Genomic DNA, 25,718 nt, shown 5'->3' with positions numbered 1-25,718 from the left:
ACATTCACTGTACATTACAAAAACATAAAATACCTATCAAAAGAATTCCAAGTAAGTAAAATATAAATGATGAACTGTATATTATTACCATTCAAAGTCTATTTGAATATAAAACAAACATTTCCAGAATTTATTTTTAAGCTCACATATACAATTGAAAAGAAACAAGAAATAATTTGAATTTTTAGTTGATATTTTAAGGTTATTCAAGCATGCATTCAACAAATTTTTAAAAAGGTTTTTAAACAAAGGAAATGGCCTTCTTTTGCAAAATCTCTACAGAAAACTATTCATTATGATTTTTAAAATTGCTACTTATTATCATAAAGTAGAACAAGTAGTTCTACTGAACTATTTATTACCTAAAGTAGTAAATGATATTACTTAAATTAGTAAATTTTTTTACCGTAAGCCAGTAAACCAGGACAATCAAGTTCGACATTATTATCATAAACTTGTTCTGGTTTCTGTTTTGCTGTAACGTGATAGGACAAAACAAAACATTGTAGAATATGTTTCTATTGTTTCTTTTGCAACTGACAATTTACCTATGAAAAAAATGTCCTCAAGAGTAGGGTTATTTAAACCAAGGGAAAAAAAAAACCCACCAAGATGTTTACTAAGCCATGATTTCCAATACTGAAGAAAATTCTCTAGTACTAAATTATTCTAAATTTCTCTTGAATATTTGTATTTGTTCTATTTATATCTCCTTGAAAAAATAATTCTAGTAAGTAAAATAAAATACAGAACATACAATGTACCAAACACACACACATACAAATGTTCTTCATAATAATCTGTTTGCACATGAATACCCATAATTACAGTGTATTTTTATACCATAATGTTATATCATTCTTTATCTAAGAATTCAAACCATACTGAATATTTAATACATATCTTAATATAAATCATATTATCAATTCTTACCAGATCTTGCCCAGCACATCAAACAGAGAAAAATATATACTCTCATTTGGAATCTGATAAAAGTAAAAGAAGCACTCAGATTCACCAAAAAAGAAATTCTAAAATTCATTAAGGGTTCTCTTTGGTAGGACTGTCACAGTCTGGTAGGTTTTAATGTAAAATATCCTTGGCCTTTGCTCCTCCCTGTTTGTTGAAAGGTGAGGCAGTTCATTTTCTCCCATTTAGCTTGTACTTGTGAGAAGGTTTTATAAGTTAAACACTGTAATAAGTCACAAACATTCAGCTACAAAAGCTGGATTTGGGGGAAAGAAAAAGATAATTATATCTTTCTTTATTCCTCTTAACCTCAGGATTTCAGAAGTGGTTGGGAAGAAGATGTTTGTTGAAACCTTAAAGCAAATGTGATGTTAGAAAATGCTAGAAATAAAGAGAGTCAGAAAAAGTTGCGGTTTATGTTCATTCTGATTACAAACTAAGTTGTCTTTATAACCATGAAATCAGTAATAAAATTCATATCCACCAAGCTTTCAAGTATAAAATATGGCCTTTTTATATATATGTCATTTTGCAACCCAAACTCAGTGGCTATTTTAAAATTGAAAATGCTAGCCTTTCTCTTGAGATCTACTATTTGAAGATTTCAAAAATATTTTTGTTTTTAACATCTTTTTCTTTAAGTTGCCCAGTCATGTTCGACTCTTTGCAACCCCATGGACTGTAGCCTACCAGGCTCCTCGGTCCATGGGATTTTCCAGGCAAGAGTACTGGAGTGGGTTGCCATTTCCTTCTCCAGGGATCTTCCCGACCCAGGGATCGAACCCAGGTCTCCCACATTGTAGGCAGACACTTTACCATCTGAGCTACCAGGGAAGCTCAGCATCTGACATCAGAGCAGCAGTTACATTTTTCATGATTTTTAAATGGAATACGTCATTTTGTTTGTGGTTCCTCTGAAACATCTCCCCAGACCTCAGCATAGTTTGTACTGATTGATGTGAATTGAACAGGTCTGTTCTTAAAGTATCTTTTGAAATTTACAGAGACTTGAATTTCCAAACAAATTTAATTTTTAAACTTACAATGCATGTACATAGAGAATAGCGATTCTCCCTTTTCCTTGCCTACCAACATCCATTTTTAGAAAGAAAATAAGGGAAAAATGAAGTAAATAGTTGAAATCTTGTAATAAAAATATTGTTTAAAAAATTTGAGGATTTAAAAAATATTTTTGTTTTTAACAGCAAATATTTTAAAATTATTACAAGATTTCAACTATTTACTTCATTTTCCCCTTATTTTCTTTCTAAAAATGGATGTTGGTAGGCAAGGAAAAGAGAATCGCTGTTCTCTATGTACATGCATTGTAAGTTCAAAAATTAAATTTGTTTGGAAATTCAAGTCTCTGTAAATTTCAAAAGATACTTTAAGAACAGACCTGTTCAATTCACATCAATCAGTACAAATTATGCTGAGGTCTGGGGAGATGTTTCAGAGGAACCACAAACAAAATGACGTATTCATTTAAAAATCATGAAAAATGTAACTGATGATGAGATGTCATCATTATTTTGACCTATTTGGTCTCTGGGAATTTTATGTGAGACTTCAGTTTTAAAAGGGTGCCAACATGATAATTTGACCGGAGACCAACAAATAATCATTTAGCTGTAACAAGTGTACCTTTCTAATAAAGATATAAGTAAACTACATATTTTCAGAATGTGGGAAGAAAGATAAATGTCATACATTTAAGAGAAACTCTAAACAAGTTTATAGTCAAATTAACAGATAAGTCTTTCTTCACATATCATTTTCCTTTTGCTCTGTGTTTTTGATGTCATACATTAGTATAAATCCTGCACATTATTTTCATCTTAACAATCCTAAAGAGCTCATATTGAAAATATCAAGTTGGCATTTAGGACAAAACAATTCATGGCCAAATTTCAAAATATAAAATTATGCTTCATTTTCATACATTTCACTTACTGTAAATTGTGAGAAAGTTGAGACCATTAATGTCCACTACGTTAAATAGCAAAACTAGAGGGAAGGTGAAATATTATATAAAAGGAGTATAGTTTACTATGACAATATATATGTACTAATTAGTCTCCTTGTATTTAAAAGAATGATTTTAAGATCTTCCAGACATGTATACAGTATAAATCATACTATACGTGTGAAAATGAGGATGATGATGAAGATATAAAATTGATGAAGCCCTATACACCAAGTAAGTTTCTAGGCATGTTATAGTTAGTTATAGAAGGTAGTTGAGTAGACTTATTGAGATGGGGTCATTTTTTGTCAGAATATATTTTGGGACAAAAAGTTGTATAATTTAGCAATATGTGTCAAAATGCTTAATGTTCTCACCCTTTGGTTCTATAATTAAATATCTCAGATACTTTGCCAAAGAAGTACAATCACACCCATGCACAAAGATACATGAGCCAGGAAGTTCATCTCAGCATATTTATAATAGCCAAAAAAAGTGGAAACAACACAAATGCTGAACAGTGGGGGATTCATCTAATTATATACATTGTGTTGCTGTTTGTTTAGTTGCTAAATTGTGTTGATTCTTTGTAATCCCATAAACTGTAACCCACCAGAATCCTCTGTCCATGGGATTTCCCAGGCAAGAATACTGAAATGGGTTGCCACTTCCTTCCCCAGGGTATCTTCCCAGCTCAGGGAGAGAACCTATGTCTTCTGCATTGGCAGGTGGGTTCTTTATCACTGAGCCACTAGCGAATTACATATTAATACATACTGTGAATTAAAAGTAATGATGCAGAGAAATCAATACTTATTGGTGTAGAAAGCATTCATTAGATGGTTGTGGGGTGATAAGTTCAGTTCAGTCGCTCAGTCATATCCAACTCTTTGCAACCCCATAGATGGCACAAAAGGCTTCCCTGTCCATCACCAACCCTTGGAGCTTGCTCATACTGATGTCCATCAAGTCAGTGATGCCATCCAGCCATCTCATCCTCGGTCGTCCCCTTCTCTTCCTGCCCCCAATCCCTCCCAGCATCAGAGTCTTTTCCAATGAGTCAACTCTTTGCATGAGGTGGCCAAAGTACTGGAGTTTCAGCTTCAGCATCATTCCTTCCAAAGAAATCCCAGGGCTGATCTCCTTCAGAATGGACTGGTTGGATCTCCTTGCAGTCCAAGGGACTCTCAAGAGTCTTCTCCAACACCACAGTTCAAAAGCATCATTTCTTCAGTGCTCAGCTTTCTTTATGGTTAAACACTTCCCTCATAGCTCAGTTGGTAAACAATCTGCCTGCAATGCAGGAGACCCTGGTTCAATTCCTGAATAGGGAAGATCTGCTGAAGAAGGGATAGGCTACCCACCGCAGTATTTTTGGGCTTTCCTTGTGGCTCAGCTGGTAAAGAATCCGCCTGCAATGTGGAAGACCTGGGTTTGATCCCTGGATTGGGAAGATCCCCTGGAGAAAGGAAAGGCTACCCACTCCAGTATTCTGGCCTGGAGAATTCCATGGACTCTATAGTCCATGGGGTCACAAAGAGTCGGACACAACTGAGTGACTTTCACTTTCACTCACATCCATACATGACTACTGCAAAAACCATAGCCTTGACTATATGGACCTCTGTGGCAAAGTAATGTCTCCTCTGCTTTTAAATATGCTGTCTAGGCTTATCATAGGTTTTCTTTCAAGGAGCAAGCATCTTTTAATTTCATGGCTGCAGCCACCATCTGCAGTGATTTTGGAGCCCAAGAAAATAGTTTGTCACTGTTTCCACTGTTTCCCCGTCTGCTTGCCCTGATGGGATCGCACACCATGATCTTAGTTTCCTGAATGTTGAGTTAAAAGCCAGCTTTTTCCCTCTCCTCTTTTACTTTCATCAAGAGGCTCTTTAGTTCCTCTTCACTTTCTGCCATAAGGGTGGTGTTATCTGCATATGTGAGGTCATTGATATTTCTTTCAACAATCTTGATTACAGCTTTTGCTTCATCAAGCGTGGCATTTCGCATGATGTACTCTGCATATAAGTTAAACAAGCAGGGTGACAATATAGACTTGACATACTCCTTTCCCAATTTGGAACCAGTCCACTGTCCCATGTCTGGTTCTAACTGTTGCTTCTTGACCTGTGTACAGATTTCTCAGGAGGCAGGTAAGGTAGTCTCATATTCCCATGTCTTTAAGAATTTTCCAGTTTGTTGTGATCCATACAGTCAAAGGCTTTAGCATAGTCAATGAAGCAGAAATAGATGTTTTTTTCTGGAATTCTCTTGCTTTTCCTATGATCCAACAGATGTTGGCATTTTGATAAAAGGCAAGCTAAAGATAAAATGTATAGTAAGGTACATAGTAAGATACACATGTATTTTCCTAAAATATGTTTTATGTTATGTATATGGTAAGTCACTTCAGTAGTGTCTGACTCTTTTTGACCCTGTGGACTATAACTTGCCAAGATCCTCTGTCCACGGGATCCCCCAGGCAAAAATACTGGAGTGGGTTACCATTTCCTCCTCCAGGAGATCTTCCCAACCGAAGGATCAAACACACATCTCTTATATCTCCTGCACTGGCAGGTGGGCTCTTTACCACTAGCGCCTGGCAAAGTTCTCTAAAATCAACAGAGCTATCTACAAAAACAGGCTTCTTCTCAGGACACGCTTAGCCACAGAAGCAGACACACACCCAGGCATGCCACCTCTGCACACCGCTCCAACGCCACACATGTGTGGGCACTCAATCCCTGCTCCAAGGGGGACCAGCCTGACCAGCTCTCATGGGTAGACCTGGTGAACATTGCAGGAGTGGGTTCTCCTGGGGAAAGGACATGCATCCTGACTTGTATATATGTATGTCAGGAAGGTTTTCCTCCAGAATATTTATATCTGCATGGTAGACTTTTTGATGAATTTACTCTCTTAGTTATCTCTTTAATATTACAAGTATTTCTTTTAATAAATACCTAATGCAAGTAAAACACCGCAGCAAGTTATATTTACTTGGGACAAATATGATTAAGGAAATCAAAACTAAGAAAAATTGAGAGTAAGAAAAATAATGAAGACAGGTGAGGTTAATTTTTCAAAGATATCCACTGCACATCCTTAACATTAATTTCCCAAGTTTCTCCATTCACTCATTCATGTGTTCATTCATTTATGCAACTTTTATGAAGCATCTACTGACTTCCAGGTTTAACTTGGTTGCTGAACATACAAAGTAGAGACTGTATTATTTCAGCAACGATGTATGATATATCTACAGAGGTTATCAGGGATTGCTCTAGATACCAAAATCCATTACCTTACAGTATTTCACAGAGAGGAGGGATTGGAAAAGGTACATCTATAAAACTATGGAACCAGACAGGTGGAGCAACGAGCTAATCTACAGTGCTAAATGGCAAGCCTTGCAAGAAATGCTATTTGGGCTGAACTACAAAAGAGAATAAGTCATCTGGACAAAGAAGGGGAGAAAGGAACTCTGGAGCTCTAGTTATATATGTACATATATGGGCTTCCCTGGTGGCTCAGCAGGAAGGAATCTGCCTGTCAATGCAGGAGACATGGGTTTGATGGCTAGGTTGGGAAGATCTCCTGGGAAAGGAAATGGCAACCCACTCCAGTATTCTTGCCTGGGAAATCCCATGGACAGAGGAGCCTGGTGGGCTACAGTCCATGAGGTCTCAAGAGTTGGACACAACTTAGCAACTAAACCACCATCACCATATATACGTGAGCATGTGTGCCTGCTTAGTCGCTTCATTGTGTTGGACTCTTTGCGACCCATGGACTGTAGCCCATTCGGCTCCTCAAGTCCATGGGATTCTCCAGGCAAGAATACTGAGGTGGGCTGCCTGTACCCTCCTCCAGGTGATCTTCCCGACCCAGGCATCAAACTGGCATCTTCTTCATTGCAGGCAGATTCTTTACTGCTGAGCCATCAGGGAAGTGCGTGCGTGCATGCACACGCGTGCACACGCACACACACACATATTATTTATGTCTTCATGCAGTTAGGGGTATAAGGCATCCTGATATGAGTGAAAAAAGACTAATTATTTATCCATGCATCTAACCCATTAGACCTTATATGTGATTTTATGTGACTGATGGTGCAAGATATGGTGAGAATAAAGTGGATTCTTTTTAAGCTACCACTAGGTTTATCACTGGAGAAAGCAATGGCAACCCACTCCAGTACTCTTACCTGGAAAGTCCCATGGACGGAGGAGCCTGGTGGGCTGCAGTCCATGGGGTCGCTAGGAGTCAGACACGACTGAGCGACTTCACTTTCACTTTTCACATTCCTGCATTGGAGAAAGAAATGGCAACTCACTCCAGTGTTCTTGCCTGGAGAATCCCAGGGACAGGGGAGCCTGGTGGGCTGCCATCTCTGGGGTCTCAGAGTCGAAGCGACTTAGCAGCAGTAGCAGCAGCAGGTTTATCACCATTCATTCACTCAGTATCAATTAGGAAATACAAAGAGAGAAAGGCCAAATTCTGAGCAAACAGCTAACTGCCTTGAGCTGACTTTCAGACCTTAAAACATTAAATAATTATTCTAGAGGTACACATGCCATAAACTTATGTACTTTCAAAAAGATGTGATAAGAACACCAAAATCATACACACCGTGGACAAAAAAAAAAAGATGCAAATTTCAGTCCAGCAAGAAAACATGATGACCTATATGCATTGCATATTTTACAGTCAAACCTGAAGTTACAGCTCCCAGATAAGCAACGTCTGAGGAGTTAAAGAGAAAATATCTTGGTTTGGATAAAAAATTTGGAGGTAAATGAATTTAAAAATCAATAGATCTACTCAAAATAGAAACCTGCAAGTGTCCATTTATTTGATCAACGTATATTTGCTATCTGCTTGTAATGTGCAGGGTTTCCCTCATGGCTCAGACAGTAAAACATTTGCCTGCAATGTGAGGGTTCTATCCCTGGGTTGGGAAGATCCCCTGGAGGAGGTAATGGCAACTCACTTCGGTATTCTTGCTGGAGAATTCCCATGGACAGAGGAGCCTTGCGGGCTCTACAGTTCATGGGGTCACAGAGTCAGACACGACTGAGCGACTGAGCACACACACACAATGCACATGTTTTCACAACCCCCTCCTACGATATTACAATACTGATGAAAGAAGAAAGAAGAAATGGAGACAGGACTTAAAGACTTATATCAACTGAAGGTAACTACTGAAGTCATTGACACATAATTTTCTATTTACATGTTCAAGAAATCTGCTTCTCCCATTAAGCTCTAAGGTGATTTAGAAGGGCATATCTTTATAGGCACCTTTGTTTCTCAAGGATTAAAAAGAGTGCCAGGCACATAGTGAGTACTCAGAAAATCTCTATTAAATGAGGTAATTATATTAGTCCAATACAATCCTTAAGAAATAGATCTTGAATTCTAAAAAGTGAAATTACTAAGTTATAAAATTAAGTAATGTCAGAATTCAGTTAGATTCCAAAGATGTGTCCTTTCCATCAAAAAAGATTATTTCTTTAGTCCAGTAACCATGTAAAAGAATACTTTTTCAACTCAAATGGACTATCACCACATTTCTATGTAGACATATGGTATCAGAAAGGAAGTCAAGTTAACAATATTTTGATTAATTTATCAAAATTAATTTTGATTAAATTAAAATTAAAGGAGTTTTCTTCCTCCTTTCAGGATTTTTTTTTCCAATCCTCAAGTAAGAATTAATTCTTCACCTTGTTCCACAGTTTACAAAGTACAGCCCTGATATAAAATACAAACATTAGATCCTACTACAGTCACCCAGCATGCGTGCCTGCTCAGTCACTTCAGTCCTATTGGAGTCTCTGCGACACTATGGACTGTAACCCACCAGTCTCCTCTATCCATGGGATTCTTCAAGCAAGAATACTCCACTGGGTTGCCACGCCCTCCTCCAGGGGATCTTCCCAAACCAGGGACAAAATTCCTGTCTCCTGTGTCTTCTGCACTACAGGCAGATATTTTACCCACTGAGCCAGGTGGGAAGCCCACAGTCACCCAGCAGCCATCCTCAAAAATTCTGTCTTCAGTAACAAAACTTGCCATAATCTTTCCAGTATCCTTTGGTATAGTCTATTTTCTCAAGTTCAAATACCTTCTGCAGTCTACCTAAAACCTGTGTCCATTTTCAAAGACCTCACTAGGGAACACTTCCTGGCTAAATTAATTCTAATACTCTATCCACACCCATGCACGTATGCACTCATTCTTTCAAAACGAGTTTTATGAAAAACACCAATTTTAAACCCCAATGATTTATTCGTTAACTCTTTGGAAACAAAGAAATTAGTCTTCCCTCATCAGCCTGTGAGCTTCGGTAATGAAGTTAGTATGTCTTAAATCATTTCTATAGTCGTTTTATTTTAAATGTTTGTTGAACACATCCAAAATGAATTAATAATGTCGTGCCCTGAAGACATGAACGGATCTCCACAAGCAAGATGTCAAGGCCCCTTGCAGACTAATCTAGTCTCACTCACTCTCCCAAGCTCCTGGTCGGATACTGGACGTGGCGAAGGTGCGGTGGGCGGTTACCAAGGGGTGCTGGGGGCGTGGCCCCGCAGCCTCGCTCCGCCCCTGGCGCTCTTACTCTCCTCGTTGGCTCCGCCAGCAAGGAGAGAGGGCGTGGCCTCGGAGCCTCCTCCATTCTGGGGTCGAGCCGGAGGGATGTTGCCTGCTCAGGAGGAAGCCAACAGGACGGTGTTTGTGGGAAATTTGGAGGCTCGAGTGCGGGAAGAGATTCTTTACGAGCTGTTCCTTCAGGTACAGTCGGCAGGGAAGGGATATCAGAGGGGCGGAGCGCGTCGAGCCGGAAGCGCAGCAGGAGGGGCGGGGCGCACCTGAACCACCCGGAGTCCGGCTCCCTTTCCCTCCGCATCCTTTGCTCTGGTTTTAATTTAGTTCCGCTTTGGCTCAGCTGTCTCCAGGTTAGCAAGTGGATAGTGAAATGACAAAAAGTGCACCTCATTCCCAACCCTTCCCCTTCCCATCCCCATTTCAGAGTCGTGGGGTGTGCAGTGACTGCGATGCCCCCAACCCCCAACCCCCAACCCTGAGTCAGGGCTTTGCAGAGGCTGCCTGGGCCTTGGTGTGCTCAGGCAAAACAGAAAACAGCTCTGTCACTGTCTTCCTTCAGATAATAAGCATCCTGACGCCCTACATCCTGCGAAATGAGAGGAATATATTTTAAAATGCTTCCGTATACGTTACTTACTCTCCCAAGCCCTTTTATACAGGAGATGATTTTACTCCAGAATAAATGAGATTTCTGCATAATTTGGGCAGCCAAATCGTGACTGAGACCTATTGATACCCTGACTAGTTCCCTTTATTTCATACCAAGAGGATCTTACGAAAACTTTTTCAGACCTGATAACTTATATCTCCTGTATACACCTACTGTATACACATAGATCTTACATGCTAAAGAGATATCCACATTCGGCTGTTCATTTAACCGTTTAATGATCTATAATTACAATGACAGAAAGTAAGGTGCTAGGCATACACATTTGAGGCAGTCCTTGGTCTTTCTAAAAGGAGAAATTTAAAAGTAAATTATCATGTTTTAAAATGATGTGCAAAAAGAGGGACATTTAGTACGGCAAAGTTGTTTCAAGTGTGAATTCTGATATCTGCAACGTGATTTTGGCCAAGTACATAAATAGCTCAGCACCACAGTTTCCTCAAATGTCAATGGGAGTCATAGTATCTACAGTATGATGTGGTGTGAAGATTGAGTAAACTCATCCAGATCAGACAGAACTGAACCTGGTACTTCCTAAGTTTTTGCTGCTGCTGCTACTGCTAAATAGTACTACTATTACTATTGATAATAGTACTGATGCTTGTATCAAGAGAAATCAAAAGTGACTTTCCTCTGTCAGAATAAGAGCAAGTTCCAAGGGAGACAATAGCAAAACTAAATACCAAAGAGTCGGACACGATGGAGCGACTGAACTGACTGAACTGAAGCATGAGTACCAGAGGTGAAAGAAGTTCTTTATGTAGTTTCTGAAAGGCTCTACATTTGTGTCTGAACTAAAGTGCCCCTCTATTAATTATGAAGTGAAAGTGAAAGTGTTAGTTGCTCCCTCCTGTCTGACTCTTTGGAACACCATAGCGGGTAGCCCACAAGGCTCCTCTGTCCATAGGATTTTCCAGGCAAAAAAACTGGAGCGGGTTGACATTTCCTTCTCCAGGGGATCTTCCCAACCGAGGGATCAAACCTGGGTCTCCTGCATTGCAGGCAGACTCTTTACCATCTGAGCCACCAACAGATGCACAAAATTTGATAGAATGTTCTCCAGGAACACAGTTTCATTTCCTGGACATAAAACGTTACTTGAAAAATATTACTGATTTTAAGGCTTTAATGCTTTTTCTTCTAACTTGCCATCCTTTTAAACCTGCCATTTTTAATCTACTCTAATACTTTGTCTTTTCCTGCAGTTATTTTTCATCCTAGTATTATTTGGAATTTATTATTCTAACTTAAAAAAATAAAGAAGGAAAGAAGAAGAGGAGAGATGGAGGGAGGTAGAAAGAAAATGTATATTTCTTTTTCTCCAGAAAGCTTCTCTCATGTTGAGTCAACAAAAAATAGGGGGGTGGGAATGATGAGGTCAATGGGATGGATAGACCTGAATGCCCCCATGCACATATATTATTTCTAGTCAATAGGAATTGGATCTGCATCAGTTGTATGTGAAACTACAAGATACATTAGATAGATTGATAGATAGTCTCATTTTTTTTGTAATTTCTAGCTAATGTTCATCTGTATTAGATCAGGCAGCAAAGCATTTGTTTTTATTTTTGCCTATGTTCTTCTGTATTCTGGGAGGGTTTACTAAAGTGAGGTGTCTTTTAGAAAGGTCTCAACCCAGCAAAACTTAGCAAATCTTGACTACTGGCAGCACTATTTATGTGTTTGACTCTGGTTTAAAAATGCTAAAAACTTATGATGTGATTTTTACTACCAGCAAGTCTTGTTGAATTTCATCTTTTAAAATGCATGGATATATTTTTGAATTTGTAAAATTCAAAGCATGTCAGCATATTCTGTCCGTTTGTGATTTCATATATTTAATATCACTTGTGGAGAAACATGTTTAAAATTGATTTGTTTTATTACTATATGGTTCTCCTTTTTACTAGTTTCTTTCAAATTTCTGATTATCTTTAGAAGAGTGAAAATCAGGTTTAGTATCTTTGTACCTTTAACCAAGAAATCTGGGCCGTGAAGATCCCCTGGAGAAGGAAATAGCAATCCACTCCAGTATTCTTGCCTGAAAAATCCCATGGACAGAGGAGCCTGGCAGACTATAGTCCAAAGGATCACAGTCTCACAACTGAGAGACAAATCACAGCACAGTACAGAGATCTCAAGGGGAAAGATAATGAATTTCGTTTCAAATCCATTGAGTTTGAAATATACTTACGTGGAGCTCTCAAGGAGACTGATTGCATGAAGGAGGCATGAGTGGGAAAAAAATAGATTCATTGATAAGGTGGTTCTTGAAGCCAGAAGGGAGGATGAGCTATTCCCTGGGAAAGTAGAGAATAAAGAAAGAAAGATTGAATCTTAAAACACAGTATCATTTTAAAGATGATAATTAACATTTTTCTTTAGATTAAAAACAATTCCTTAATATACTTATCCAACTCAACAGAGAAAAGCAATCAGTCATTAAAGTGCAATGAAAAAGTATGAGCCATCTACCTTTAAATCTATATGAGGCTTGGTAAGTACTTCCTCTAATGATTGTCATGATGGAAATGTGACCTTTGAGGGTGTAATTAGCACTCTTTTACAATATTTGATTCTGCTTTTGTACTCTGTATTGCTAATTATAGGTTTTAATCACAATAAAATCTGAATATTTTCAATTTTATTTTATCCTATTTTAATAATATACCATGGAATAACATTCCCCAGTTGTTAGACTTAGACCCTTACTAATTTTTCTTTCTTACAAATAATGCACCTACTTAAAAGTCTTAAACATATTAAAACACTTTTCCCTTTGAGAATATTTACCAAATGGGCTTATCATATTAAAATACAGTTTCTGTATAGATCAGAAATTTAATTTCTCTTGTGAAAATGTTTTAGTCTTGTCAGAAAAAAATATACTTTGATGTGATGTTACCAGTTTCTTTATGGTAACATAAACCCAACATCTCAAGGAATGCTGGGTTTATCATTTCAATTATTTTTGAGTTAAACATGGTTTATATGTGTGGAAGCAAAGTAGTATTTTAATCTTAGATTTAAATATACTCTAAATTGTTTTGTTAGGCCTATCTCTCCTTTTAAGATTTGAAACTATTACCTAAAATTTCCTGACCTTAACAACGTAAGTGTTTTTTGATGAGCCAGAAAATGCCAAGAAAGTGTGATGAAGTATGATATTTATTGTTAGGAAAATACATGATCAAGAGAACTATGTAAAGCTGTTATTGCTAACAGAATTGGAATTTTAGCCTAAATTGAATATAGTTGATTTTCTGAGTGTAAAAAAATATTTAGATTTATGACAAAATAATTTTTAAGTTTCTTGCAGGCTGGGCCATTAACCAAAGTGACTATATGCAAAGACAGAGAGGGAAAGCCGAAATCCTTTGGATTTGTCTGCTTTAAACACCCAGAATCGGTGTCTTATGCCATAGCTCTGCTGAATGGAATTCGTTTATATGGAAGACCAATTAATGTGCAGTATCGATTTGGTAGGTTCTCTCACTGATGAAATCTTCCAAGTGTGTTTTGTTGGTGGTGGTGTTCCCAGAGGTGTAAACTTTTTTTTTTTTCTCCTATGTTTTTTATGTTATAGCCTAAGACCAAAAAAGTGCTCCTGTAGCCTCTTAAACTTTCTCAGAACACGTTCATAATGTTATGTGATTAGTTAATACTACGAATAACATTGCCAAATCCATAGCATTGTTTCTATATTAAAATTTAAAGTGGTCTCTTTTAATGTCAGCCAACAAATAGCCATGATGGTTGCTACTGGCTGTTAAAAATTAAACAAATCTAAGTGAACTGGGGATACCCAGCTCTAGCTTTTATGCAGCAAGGCTATTTGCTGATCTTCTTGTTAATGGTATCAAATATCTACCATTTGGAAGACAGGGTGGCCTTAGTCTTTGTCCTGGGTTTACCATGTTATACATATCACCCTGGATCTGAGCCCTGTAAAAGCAGCTGGCCAAAGGCTGGCCCTTCATAGCCACAGAGAAAAGCTTCCTGGCATGAATGGCCTCAGACACCTTCTCCTGCTACACATCAACACTGTTCATCATTGATTAGATGCCCAGAGAACATGGCGCTATTGCTCTAGCCCTTTTATAGTTTGAGGGACTCATAGAGGCAGTGCTTATACTTACGTTGCAATGCTTATGGCACTTATGTTCCTTCCTTCCTCAATGATTCAGGTTTATGAATGTACCCCCTGTTTGTTTTTTATGTTTCTTGCTGTACTAAAAAAGACATAAGAATAAGAAAACACTGCTGTCTTGTTGCAAAGGAAAAGGGCCACTTCACATTTCATTTTATTTTGTCCTAACAAAGAGAATTAATTGGCTGCATCAGGCTCTCAAGTACCATCCTGTTAACTCATACTGGCAGCATAACAAGCCAGGCCATATCATGCTCTGACGCATCCCCAGCCAGCTGCTCAGTGGCCTCTGGCAGGTTACATTCACGTTTGTCAGTGCAGTTTAGAGACCTCATGCCTTCCACACAGAGGCAAATAACACTGATCATTTGCCATCTTTAGTTTACAGGTATGTATTAGCAAGCAGCATTATATACTTTGTGTGGCCCCATGTCAGCCTAATTCTTTTCTACAGCATTGCTTTGGACAAAGTTTGGTTATAATTCAGGGTCTTATAGTGATATAAGCAACCTTGTAAATAGTACTTGGGAGATCAGAAACATCTTGTGTATTTTATACAGAGTGTTTGAAAATGGCTTAATGTGAGAACTCCAAAAAGATGTACCATGAAATAATCTGTTATTCTTTTTCTTTTGAAGGGAGCTCTCGCTCTTGTGAACCTGCTAACCAAAGTTTTGAAAGCTGTGTTAAGATAAATTCACACAGCTACAGGTAATTAAAAAATTTTTTTTATAAAGGTAAGGCAAATAAATATGGTCTTAATACCAGGAAGGGTTTTCATATATTCTATAAAACCTTTCTATTTAGACATAGGTTAATATTAAAGAATTCATTTTTCCTGAAGCCATAAAAAGTGACAGAAAGTATTTTCATTTAAAATTCAGTCGATATTTTCTGCAGTAGGTGGGAGAGATTTATATTTGTAGCATTGTTTATAGATTACCATGTACTTTTCATTACTGTGAAATCACTTAAGTGTGCAAAGTCTCACTGTGATGGATCATAGAAATACTATTATCCATATTTTATACTTGAATAGATATAGAGATGCAAAAGTTAACTAATTGCCAAGGGCACAAAGATGAAAAGGTGATAGTTTCTAGGCTTGAAATTAAGCCTTTGAACATTAAGTCACTCTACTATTTATTTTACTACTTTTTAGAATTTCTCTATGGTAATTTTCAAAATATTCTCATATTTGATGTAGGCTTATTTCTTGAAGCAACCATAGCCTGCAGGGACACTCTCAGTTTAGCTATACCAAAGATCATAGGACAGAAAGTCTCCCAAACCAGATTAAGATGCTCAAATCACAGCATTTATTAAACCAATTTAAAAGATACAGTGAAAAGCAAAAGGAAAGCTTTGGGTATTGGATAATTTAACATTTGGAGGATAGGCTACAAGTACACAGAGGACCCTATTAGCTGAGTTCTGGTTACATTGATATTTGTATAACCTGTTTCTCTCTCTATTGCATCAGCCTTTCCCACTGACTGTGTGGTTATTAGCCCTAGAATGGGCTTCCCAGGTATCTGTAGTAGTAAAGAACCATCTCCCAATGCAGGAGACTTAAAGCGATGCAGGTTCCATCCCTATGTCAGGAAGATCCCCTGGAGAAGGCATGGCAACCCACTCCAGCATTCTTGCTTGGAGAATCTCTGGACAGGCTACAAGCCTGGCAGGCTATAGTCCATAGGGTCGACAGAATCAGACACACCTGAAGCAACTTAGCAAGCATGCACGTATGAGCACTAGAGTTGAGGTTAGAGTAAGAGATTCCATTCAGATAGAAAGTTCCTAGAGCTAATCTCACTTACTTGCTTTCTCAGAGAGACAGAGGGGCAAATATACCTGGCCATAGAGGGACCTACATACCCACAAGGTCTACCTGAGTTTCTTAGGCAGAGCAGACACAAGAACAGCATAACTAAGCCCAGAGGCGCCATGATAATGGCTTGGTCTTTCCTTCCCTTTCTACCCATGACTAAACAGTCTTATTTGTTCCATCATATTTTCTACTGAATCTATCCATGGCATCTCTTAACACATACTAAATTATTTATTTTAAATATTTAGTATATGTTTTGAATTCTGCCTATGTCTTCCAAGTCACTTGTTTGTTCTAATTACAGTATCGTCACTATCTCATAAATCTGTATTAGCTGAGTTCTAGCTACACCAGTGTTCATAGCCCCTGTTTCTCTCTGCTGCTACATCAGATCCATCAGTGTATCTTTCATAAAGGCTACCATAGGCTTTTCTTCTGAGCTTTATCCATGCTGATTGTTTTCTTGTTTTCCGTAGCAGAACTGAATGTTCTCAAGGAAACTAACAGCATTGAACCTCCCATGCCTGCTAATTATATCTACCCTCCTAAGCATAGAAGAGTGACCTCTTAGGACTGGCAGTTACCCAGACTCATCTTTTGGAGAAGTCCTGCGCCCCACGCATAACACAGTGTGCTCCACGTCCTCATTGTCCGCCCCCCCCCAAATCAGTGAAATCGGGTCAAAGTAGGTGCTGAAATTAGACTATCTGAATCTGAATCCTGCCTCTGTCACTTTATTAACAGTATAACCCTGGACAGATGATCACACTGTGCCTCATATCTACAATGAGGATAATTATTGTCAGAGTCAAATTTTATAGTTTCAAGGTATTTAAAATAGTGAGCATACAGCAATTATCCAGTGAGTACTTTCAGCAAATGTTGGCAGGAGGTGGGGGTGATTCACTTCCTTGGTGTGAAAGGAACTGTGGACTCATGAATTGAGCCACTTAGGTTACTTCTCCTCTTCTTCCAGTGGGAAAAGAAACCTCTTTTTCCTTATGAGTTGGGGAGAAAACAAGGTATTGCTAGGTGTGGGGCAGAAGACTAGATAAACAGCTAGAAGACAGCAGTAACTCATACATGTTCTACTTCTATTTGATATACATTTAATTATCACAAATTCTAGGCTAAAAGATCAGAGATAGGTATATATTCCAAAATACTCCACTTGGCCAGTAATATCTTATTCTTTAGTATGTGCTGCATTATAAAAGAAGAATGACGAAAGGTCATAGTGTCCTAGAAGTGTTGGACAGAGAATGCTGCTCTTGTTATACCCTAGTCTCTCACTAGTCTTCCCTGGAAATGTGTTTTTGTGCTTGTTATTACCTCTTATACTTTCTAATTTTAGTAAGTAGTTCCTGTATTAGTGTGCTTGTGTTAGTCACTCAGTTGTGTTGGACTCTTTGCAACCCCATGGACTGTTGCCCTCCAGACTTCTCTGTCCATGGGATTCTTCAGGAAAAAATACTGGCATGTGTTGCTCTTCCCTTCTCCAGGGGATCTTTCCAACCTAAGAATTAAAACCCGGTCTCTGGCCTTGCAAGCAGATTCTTTACCGTCTCAGCCACCAGTGCTAGTTCATTCAGGTCAGTCACTCAGTAGTGTCCAACTTTTGCAAGCCCATGGACTGAGGCACGCCAGGCTTTCCTGTCCATCATCAACTCCCGGAGCTTGCTCAAACTCATGTCCATCAAGTCAGTGATGCCTTCCAACCATCTCATCCTCTGTCATCCCCTTCTCCGCCTGCCTTCAATCTTTCCCAGCATCAGGATCTTTTCCAGTGAGTCAGTTCTTCACATCAGGTGGCCAAAGTTTCCGCTTCAGCATCAGTCCTTCCAATGAATATTCAGGACTGATTTCCTTTAGGACAGACTGGTTTGATCTTCTTGCACTTCAAGGGACTCTCAAGAGTCTTCTCCAACACCACAGTTCAAAATCAATTCTTCAGTGCTCAGCTTTCTTTATAGTCCAACTCTCACATCCATACATGACTACTGGAAAAACCGTAGCTTTGACTGTATGGACCTTTGTTGGCAAAGTAATGTCTCTGCTTTTTAATATGCTATCTAGGAAGCTTTTCTTCCAAGGAGCAAGCGCCTTTTAATTTCATGGCTGCAGTCATCATCTGCAGTGATTTTGGAGCCCCAGAAAATAAAGTCGGTCACTGTTACCATTGTTTCCCCATCTATTTCCCATGAAGTGATGGGACCAGAAGCCATGATCTTAGATTTCTGAATGTTGAGTGTTAAACCAACTTTCTCTCTCTCCTCTTGCACTTTCATGCAGAGGCTCTTTAGTTGTTCTTCACTTTCTGCCATAAGGGTGGTGTCATCTGCATATCTGAGGTTAATGATATTTCTCCTGGCAATTTGATTTCAGCTTGTGCTTCATCCAGGCCAGTGTTTCTCATGATGTATTTTGCATATAAGTTAAATAAGCAGAGTGACAACATACAGCCTTGACGTACACCTTTCCCGATTAGGAGCCAGCCTGTTGTTTCACGTACAGTTCTAACTGTTGCTTCTTGACCTACATACAGATTTCTCAGAAGGCAGGTCAGGTGGTCTGGTATTCCCATCTCTCTCAGAATTTTCCACAGTTTGTTGTGATCCAGACAGTCAAAGGCTTTGGCATAATTAATAAAGCAGAAGTAGATGTTTTTCTGGAACTCTTGCTTTTTTGATAATCCAACAGATGTTGGCAGTTTGATCTCTGGCTCCTCTGCCTTTTCTAAAACAAGCTTCAACATCAGGAAGTTCATGATTCATGTACTGTTAAATCCTGGATTGGAGAATTTTGAGCATTACTTTGCTAGCATGTGAGATGAATGCAATTGTGCGGTAGTTTGACCATTCTTTGCCATTGCCTTTCTTAGGGATTGGAATGAAAACTGACCTTTTCCTGTTCTATGGCCACTGCTGAGATTTTTAAATTTGCTGGCATATTGAGTGTAGCACTTTCACAGCATCATCTTTCAGGATTTGAAAGGGCTCAATTAGAATTCCATCATCTCCACTAGCTTTGTCTGTAGTGATGCTCCCTAAGGCCCACTTGACTTCACATTCCAGGATGTCTGGCTCTAGGTGAGTGATCACACCATCATGATTATCTGGGTCATGCAGATCTTTTTTGTATAGTTCTTCTGTGTATTCTTGCCACTTCTTTATATCTTCTGCTTCTGCTAGGTCCATACGACTTCTGTCATTTATTGTGCCCATCTTTGCATGAAATGTTCCCTTGGTATCTCTAATTTTCTTGAAGAGATCTCTAGTCTTTCCCATTCTGTTGTTCTTCTCTATTTCTTTGCACTGATCACTGAGGAAGGCTTTCTCATCTCCCCTTGCTATTCTTTGGAACTTTGCATTCAAATGGGTATATCTTTCCTTTTCTCCTTTGCCTTTAGCTTCTCAGTGCTAAGGCCACCGTAAAAAGTATCACAAACGAAGTTAAACACAGAAATGTATTGTCTCACAGCTCAAAGTCCAAAATCAAGGTGTCTGCTGGAGTTCCTTTTGAGGGTGATGAGAAAGAATCTGTCCTGTGCCTCTCTCGTGTGTGCTGTGCTGTGCTTAGTTGCTCAGTCATGTTCAACTCTCTGCAGTCCTGTAGACTGTAGCCTGCCAGGCTCCTCTGTCCATGGGATTCTCCAGGCAAGGATACTAGAGTGGGTTGCCATGTCCTCCTCCAGGGGATCATCCCAACCGGGGACTGAACCCAGTTCTCCCATACTGCAGGTGGATTCTTTACCATTTGAACCACCAGGGAAGCCAGTACCTATCTCATAGCTTCCCCTGATTTTTTGGCAATCGTTGATATTCCTTGACATGTGCAAGCATCACCCAGTTCTCTGCCTTCATCTCCATATGATGTTCTCCCTGTGTGCATCTGTCTCCACAAGTTTCCCCTTTGACTGTAATAAGGAAGGATACCTGTTTAGCACATCCTACTGCAGTATGACCTCCTCTTAGTTAATTATTTCTGCAGCAACCCTCTTTCCAAATAAGGTCACGCTTCAGTTCAGTCTCTCAGTCATGTCTGACTCTTTGTGACCCCATGGAATGCAGCACCCCAGGCTTCTCTATTGATCCATCACCAACTCCCAGAGCTTGCTCAAACTCATGTCCATCAAGTCAGTGATGCCTTCCAACCATCTCATCCTCTGTCATCCCCTTCTCTGCCTACGTTCTATCTTTCCCAGCATCAGGGTCTTTTCCAGTAGGTCACTTCTTCACATCAGGTGGCCAAAGTATTGGGGTTTCAGCTTCAGTGTCAGTCCTTCCAATGTATATTTAGGACTGATTTCCTTTAGGATGGACTGGTTGGATCTCCTTGCAGTCCAAGGGACTCTCAAGAGTCTTCTCCAACACCACAGTCAAAAGCATCAATTCTTTGGTGCTCAGCTTTCTTTATAGTCTAACTCTCACACATAAGGTCATATTCTGAATTATTTGGGGTTAGGACTACAACATATAAATTTTGAGTTGACACAGTTCAGCTTGTGACTTCCCAATTTACATGTGATTCCTCTATGGAGAGACATATGCACGCCCTGAAATTCTCATGGGAAAGAGAGTGGTTTTAGAAATTTTGCAGCTATTTTTATAATGATGCTAATCTCACTACCTCTGCTACTGGGTCACATCTTCCCCAGTCTATAACCTCACTGTGCTTTTTATCTTGTTTCTTTGCCATCACTTACTGCAAACACATGTTCACGTCTCCTTGAACTTTGTCTCCAAATCAGTCTGTTATATTTTCCCCTTCTTCTCACTGAAAAATTATCCTTCACGTCTTTACTTCCAATTCACTTCTTAAGCCCACTGTTGTTTGGAAGCTGTTCTTCTAACAGTTTGTTGTCAGGAATCTTCTGATCAATGATAGACTAGCTCTGATGCTTATCCAGTTTACTCTAACACCAATACTGTCTAAGTATTTCCTTGCTGAAACCCACTTTCCCACTGGCTTCTGTGATCTTGCTCTCACCATGAACTGACAACTATCCGTCTGACAGCTTCTTGTTGTTCTCCTGCCCTTACCTTTGCCTCCATCTGCCTGTTTTAATTCACCCTTCCCATAGTAAACTTCCTGTCCTAAGATTAGCAGTATTAGTGTTAAAATTGTGGGATACTAAGGAGCAAGTAGAATGAAGACTAGCTATAATGAGGACTAGGTGAGAGTCCAGCCAGTACATATAACATTGGGATTTATTAGAGATCTCCATAGATGGAAACTACATATATAAATGAAATTTTTGGACACTTCTGATGTTAATCAGGGATTGTGCATGTGTGCAAAATCACTTCACTCGTGTCTATCTCTTTGCAACCCTATGAACTGTAACCCCCCAGGCTCCTCTGTCCATGGAAGTCTCCAGGCAAGAATACTGAAGTGGGTTGCCATACCCTCCTCCAGGGGGTTTTCCCACCCCAGGAATCGAACCCGAGTCTCTCACGTCTTCTGCATTGACAGGCGGGTTCTTTACTACTATCACCATGTAGAAGAAATCAGCAAATATGTGTTCATGCTCATATCAGCAGACTGTTTAACAAAGAGCATAATGTTTTTAGTTAAACAGTGAAAGTACCTTCAAAAATGAATTGAAAAAATTCCTATTTTTCTTTCACCTTTTTTTTATTGGTAAAAGATTGAGTGTACACTTGGTGATTATTGACTTACTTTGCTTTCTTCATATCTGAGTATTCTATGCCTTTATACAACTATAACACTGATTAACATTTTCCTATCAGAAAGCCAAATGTGAGTCTAAATATTGAGATTTCAGTATGTGGTAATTAATAAGACTTGAGATACTGCTATGTCACTACATTATTAGTGTAATATGTTTAAAGTTAAATTTATCTTAATTGAGCTTTTAGAGAAGTTTTTTAATTAGGAAGCTATATATTTTTTTAAGACTAGAGTACCTCTGTCCATAGCAATTGTAACTTCATATTACTTCTTTTACCTCTCTCAAGAAATGAAGAAGCCATGGGCAGATCTTCCTTTTCCATGCAGTTCTCTCCAATTAATAATGCATCTTTATCTCAAGAATATTTTCTCTTTCAGAAGATGGTAAGTTTGATATGCCTTTGGTTGAAAATGTAACATGATAATACAAACTAGAAAGGATATGAAAACTGCTTGGAACTTAAGCTCAACTCTAAGCCTGTAGTGAAGGCAGAATATGCCTTGAGCATTGTGCCCCAGTGGCTATCTGCTCTTTTATCTGAAATCAATCATCTGAAATCCCACTCATGTTATCTCCGCAAACATCCAGTATATGAATGAAAAATGGCAGATGCAAGTGATAATGCACTGTAGTAAAGTAAAATTTGAATCACTTAAATGACTATATTTTTAAAATTTAAAAGTATGTTTCTAGAATTGAATACTATTTAATGAAGCATTTTGATAGAATGTAGTCATCAATCACCATATACTGCTTTTATACATAGATTTTTATTTTAACTAAAGGCAAAGTTTCTCAGTTGGTAGAGTAAACTACCTTTTTTCCAGAGACTCTCAAAAATGTGGTTCTGGCCTAGAAATTGCAGTGGTAGACTATATTGTTAAAGGGGAACTTAGGAAATGTTTTCTTCTAACTTCTCATTTTATACATAATAAAATTGAGGTTCAGAGATTAATCAGCAAGCCCAAGATTATACAACTTGTTAATGACAGCTGTGGGACTATAACACAGGTATTCTGATTAACACGAGATTTCTTGCAAACATCCAACATGCATATGATCTTCAGATTTTTCAAATAGCCATTTTCACTTTGTAAACATAATGAAAGTTGATAATTTAATTTTTGGAAAAAACTTTTCTTGGGTATACGGTCTGTGCTTAGTTGTGTCTGACTCGTTTGTGACCCTGTGGACTGCAGCACACCAGGCTTCTCTGTCCATGGGATTTCCCAGGCAAGGATACTGGAGTAGGTAGCCATTTCCTTCTCCAGAGGATCTTCCCAACCCAGGGATCAAACCCAAGTCTCCTGCATTACATGCAGAATTTTTACCCACTGAGCCATCAGGAAAGCCCTTTTCTTGTTTATGGTGAGATAGTAATAAACAACCAGTTCTCATCTAAAACCATCAATATCTTCTTTGTGGCATTATTTTTCTCTTTGATGAGATGAGCAATACATACATATACATATGCACACACGAGAGGTTGTTTTCCCTGTTAATCTTTTTTAATGGAAGTAAATAACTTTATGATCACATTGTCCACAGTCAATGGACAATTTATACTATTTATACTTTCACTCAAAAACATTGACAAGTATTAATGTTGCCCCATTCAGCGTTATACTGGTTACTAATTTTATTTTTTATTTTTAATTGGAGGAAAATTGCTTAACAATGTTGTGTCGGTTTCTGCTGTACAACAACATGAATCAGTCCTAAGTCTACATATATGCCCACCCTCTTGAGCCTCTCTCCTGTCCACTGAATCCGAGCCCCAGGTCACATCACAGAGCACTGAGGTGAACTCAGCTCCCTGTGTTTTGTAGCAGCTTCCCTCTAGCTGTCTATTTTACCCATGGTAATGTGTTTTTTTCTACTACTCTGTCAATTTGTCCCACCCTCTCCTTCTTCTGCCATGTCCACAAGTCTGCTCTCTGTGTCTGTGTCTCTGTTCCTGTCCTGCAAATAGGTCCTTAATCTTCTTTGAATAGCTAGAAATTTTGAGTTAATCTATCTTAAGAATTGACGGCTGTGCTGGAAAATATGGTGACTATCAGCCATCCATAAGGAGTGATTATTTTTGCTTTACTTAATTAAAGTTTAAGTTTAGGAACAGAAACTTGATGCAGTTATTGCAAAACTTTGAAGTATGTTTGCAAAAAAACTTGGGTATGTGTATCTACTATTTCAACTAAATTTTATATAATCTAAATTCTGATTAAATATTTTCAATGAAAATTTAGTATCCAAATTGAATATGCTTTTGAATATAAGTATAAATATATAGGGCTTCCCTGGTAGCTCTTTTGGAGAAGGAAATGGCAACCCACTCCAGTACTCTTGCCTGGAAAACCCCATGGATGGAGGAGCCTAGTAGGCTACATACAGTCTATGGGATTGGAAAGAATCAGACACAACTGGGCGACTTGACTTTCTTTCTTTCTTTCTTTCTTTCCCTGGTAGCTCAGTCAGTAAAGAATCTACCTGTAGTGCAGGAGACCCCGATTCAACCCCTGGGTTGGGAAGATCCCCTGGAAAAGGAAATTGCAGACCACTCCAGTATTCTTGCCTGGGAAATCCTGTGGACAAAGGAGCCTGGTGGGCTACCGTCCATGGGGTCACAAAAGTCAGACACAACTTAGCTACTAAACCACACCCATAAGTATAAAAGGCACACCAGATTTTAAAGACTTCCTATAAAAAAGTAAAATATCTCATGAATAATTTTTATATTGGTTACATGTTGAAATTACAATATTTTGGACATTTGGAGATAAATAAAATATAAAAGGGCTTCCCAAGTGACTCAGTGATAAATAATCCACCTACCAATGCAGGAGACACAGGAGATGTGGGTTCGATCCCTGGGTCAGGAAGACCCTCTGAAGTAGGAAATGGCAACTCACTCCAGTATTCTTGCCTGGGAAATTCCATGGACAGAGAAGCCTGGTGGGCTACAGTCCATGGGATGGCAAAGAATCAGACACAACTGAGCAAATGAGCACACACACAAGATATATTATTTAAAATTGCACGTTTCATTGTTATTTTCATCCTGTGACTGTTAGATTTAAAACTACCCACCCATGTGGCTTACATTATATTTCTATAGGACAGCACTAATCTGTACTGTAGTACGCTATTTACACCAGCTGGAATCTTTGTTAATCGTTTAAGGAAACTAGTGCATCCCTGTCCTTACTGACACATGGTCTGGTTTGCTTGTAGTTATTTGTATAGTAAATGTAAACTCTAACTGTTTCTCTTTTTTTTCTCTGTGGGCTTGTTTTGGTAGGTGAATATGTGTGGGTTTTTCCCACAGCAGTGGCCTATGTATAACCCAGCACTGCAGCTCCCTTACTATGAGATGACAGCACCGCTTCCTAATAGCACTTCTGCATCTTCCTCACTGAATCATGTTTCAGATCTGGAGGCTGGGCCCAGCTCTTACGAATGGACTCACCAGCAGCCAAGTGACTCAGACCTTTATCAGACGAATAAACGAAAGAGGCAGAAACAAAGCAGTGATAGCGATAGTAGCACAGAAAACAGTAGAGGAAATGAATATAGCCCAAAGTTCCAAAAGTGTAAGAAAAAGAGACACTAGTATTTCCATTCAAATGAAATGTATCTCTACTAGTCTTCATTCTCTTAAAAGAAAAATCTGTATTCTACTAAAGGACCGATTCTGTGGCTTTCTTGTCTTCTTTGAAATATATAACAATGTATCTGATTTGTATTTAATTTTTGTCTTGAATGACAAAAATCTTAAAAACAATATAATGTGCTTTTTGTATTTGTAATGGTATTGTT

The 25,718-nt window shown here is 38.7% G+C and overlaps 2 protein-coding genes across 5 annotated transcripts in view; one reads left to right on the top strand and one right to left on the bottom strand.

The window, feature by feature from the left end:
* Positions 1-25,718, bottom strand: part of LIPI (lipase I) — a 154,860-nt gene that overhangs the window by 70,803 nt on the left and 58,339 nt on the right. The window contains exons 6-9 of one of the 4 annotated variants that reach the window (XM_069578520.1): positions 24,735-24,859; positions 14,366-14,458; positions 12,421-12,526; positions 7,146-7,245 (exon numbers count right to left, since the gene is read on the bottom strand). Coding sequence is in view for 2 of the 4 variants with exons in the window: in XM_069578501.1 (XP_069434602.1) it covers positions 934-986; positions 7,146-7,159 (67 nt within the window). In the remaining 2 variants the exon portion in view is untranslated. Of the gene's footprint in view, positions 1-933; positions 987-7,145; positions 7,246-9,456; positions 9,545-12,420; positions 12,527-14,365; positions 14,459-24,734; positions 24,860-25,718 lie in introns of those variants that run through there. The other 3 variants (XM_069578501.1, XM_069578531.1, XM_069578512.1) reach the window with 3 other exon arrangements.
* Positions 9,553-25,598, top strand: RBM11 (RNA binding motif protein 11). The gene is made up of 5 exons (XM_069578593.1): positions 9,553-9,739; positions 13,546-13,708; positions 15,015-15,087; positions 22,189-22,285; positions 25,201-25,598. Exons 1-5 carry the CDS (start codon positions 9,644-9,646, stop codon positions 25,510-25,512), a joined length of 741 nt encoding a protein of 246 aa, XP_069434694.1. The 5' UTR covers positions 9,553-9,643; the 3' UTR covers positions 25,513-25,598.

The sequence above is a fragment of the Ovis canadensis genome, chromosome 1, assembly GCF_042477335.2.
Source record: "Ovis canadensis isolate MfBH-ARS-UI-01 breed Bighorn chromosome 1, ARS-UI_OviCan_v2, whole genome shotgun sequence".
NCBI classification, from domain to species: Eukaryota; Metazoa; Chordata; class Mammalia; order Artiodactyla; family Bovidae; genus Ovis; species Ovis canadensis.
The sequence above is the reverse complement of the archived record's forward strand: the minus strand, read 5'-3'. Positions and strand labels throughout refer to the sequence as shown.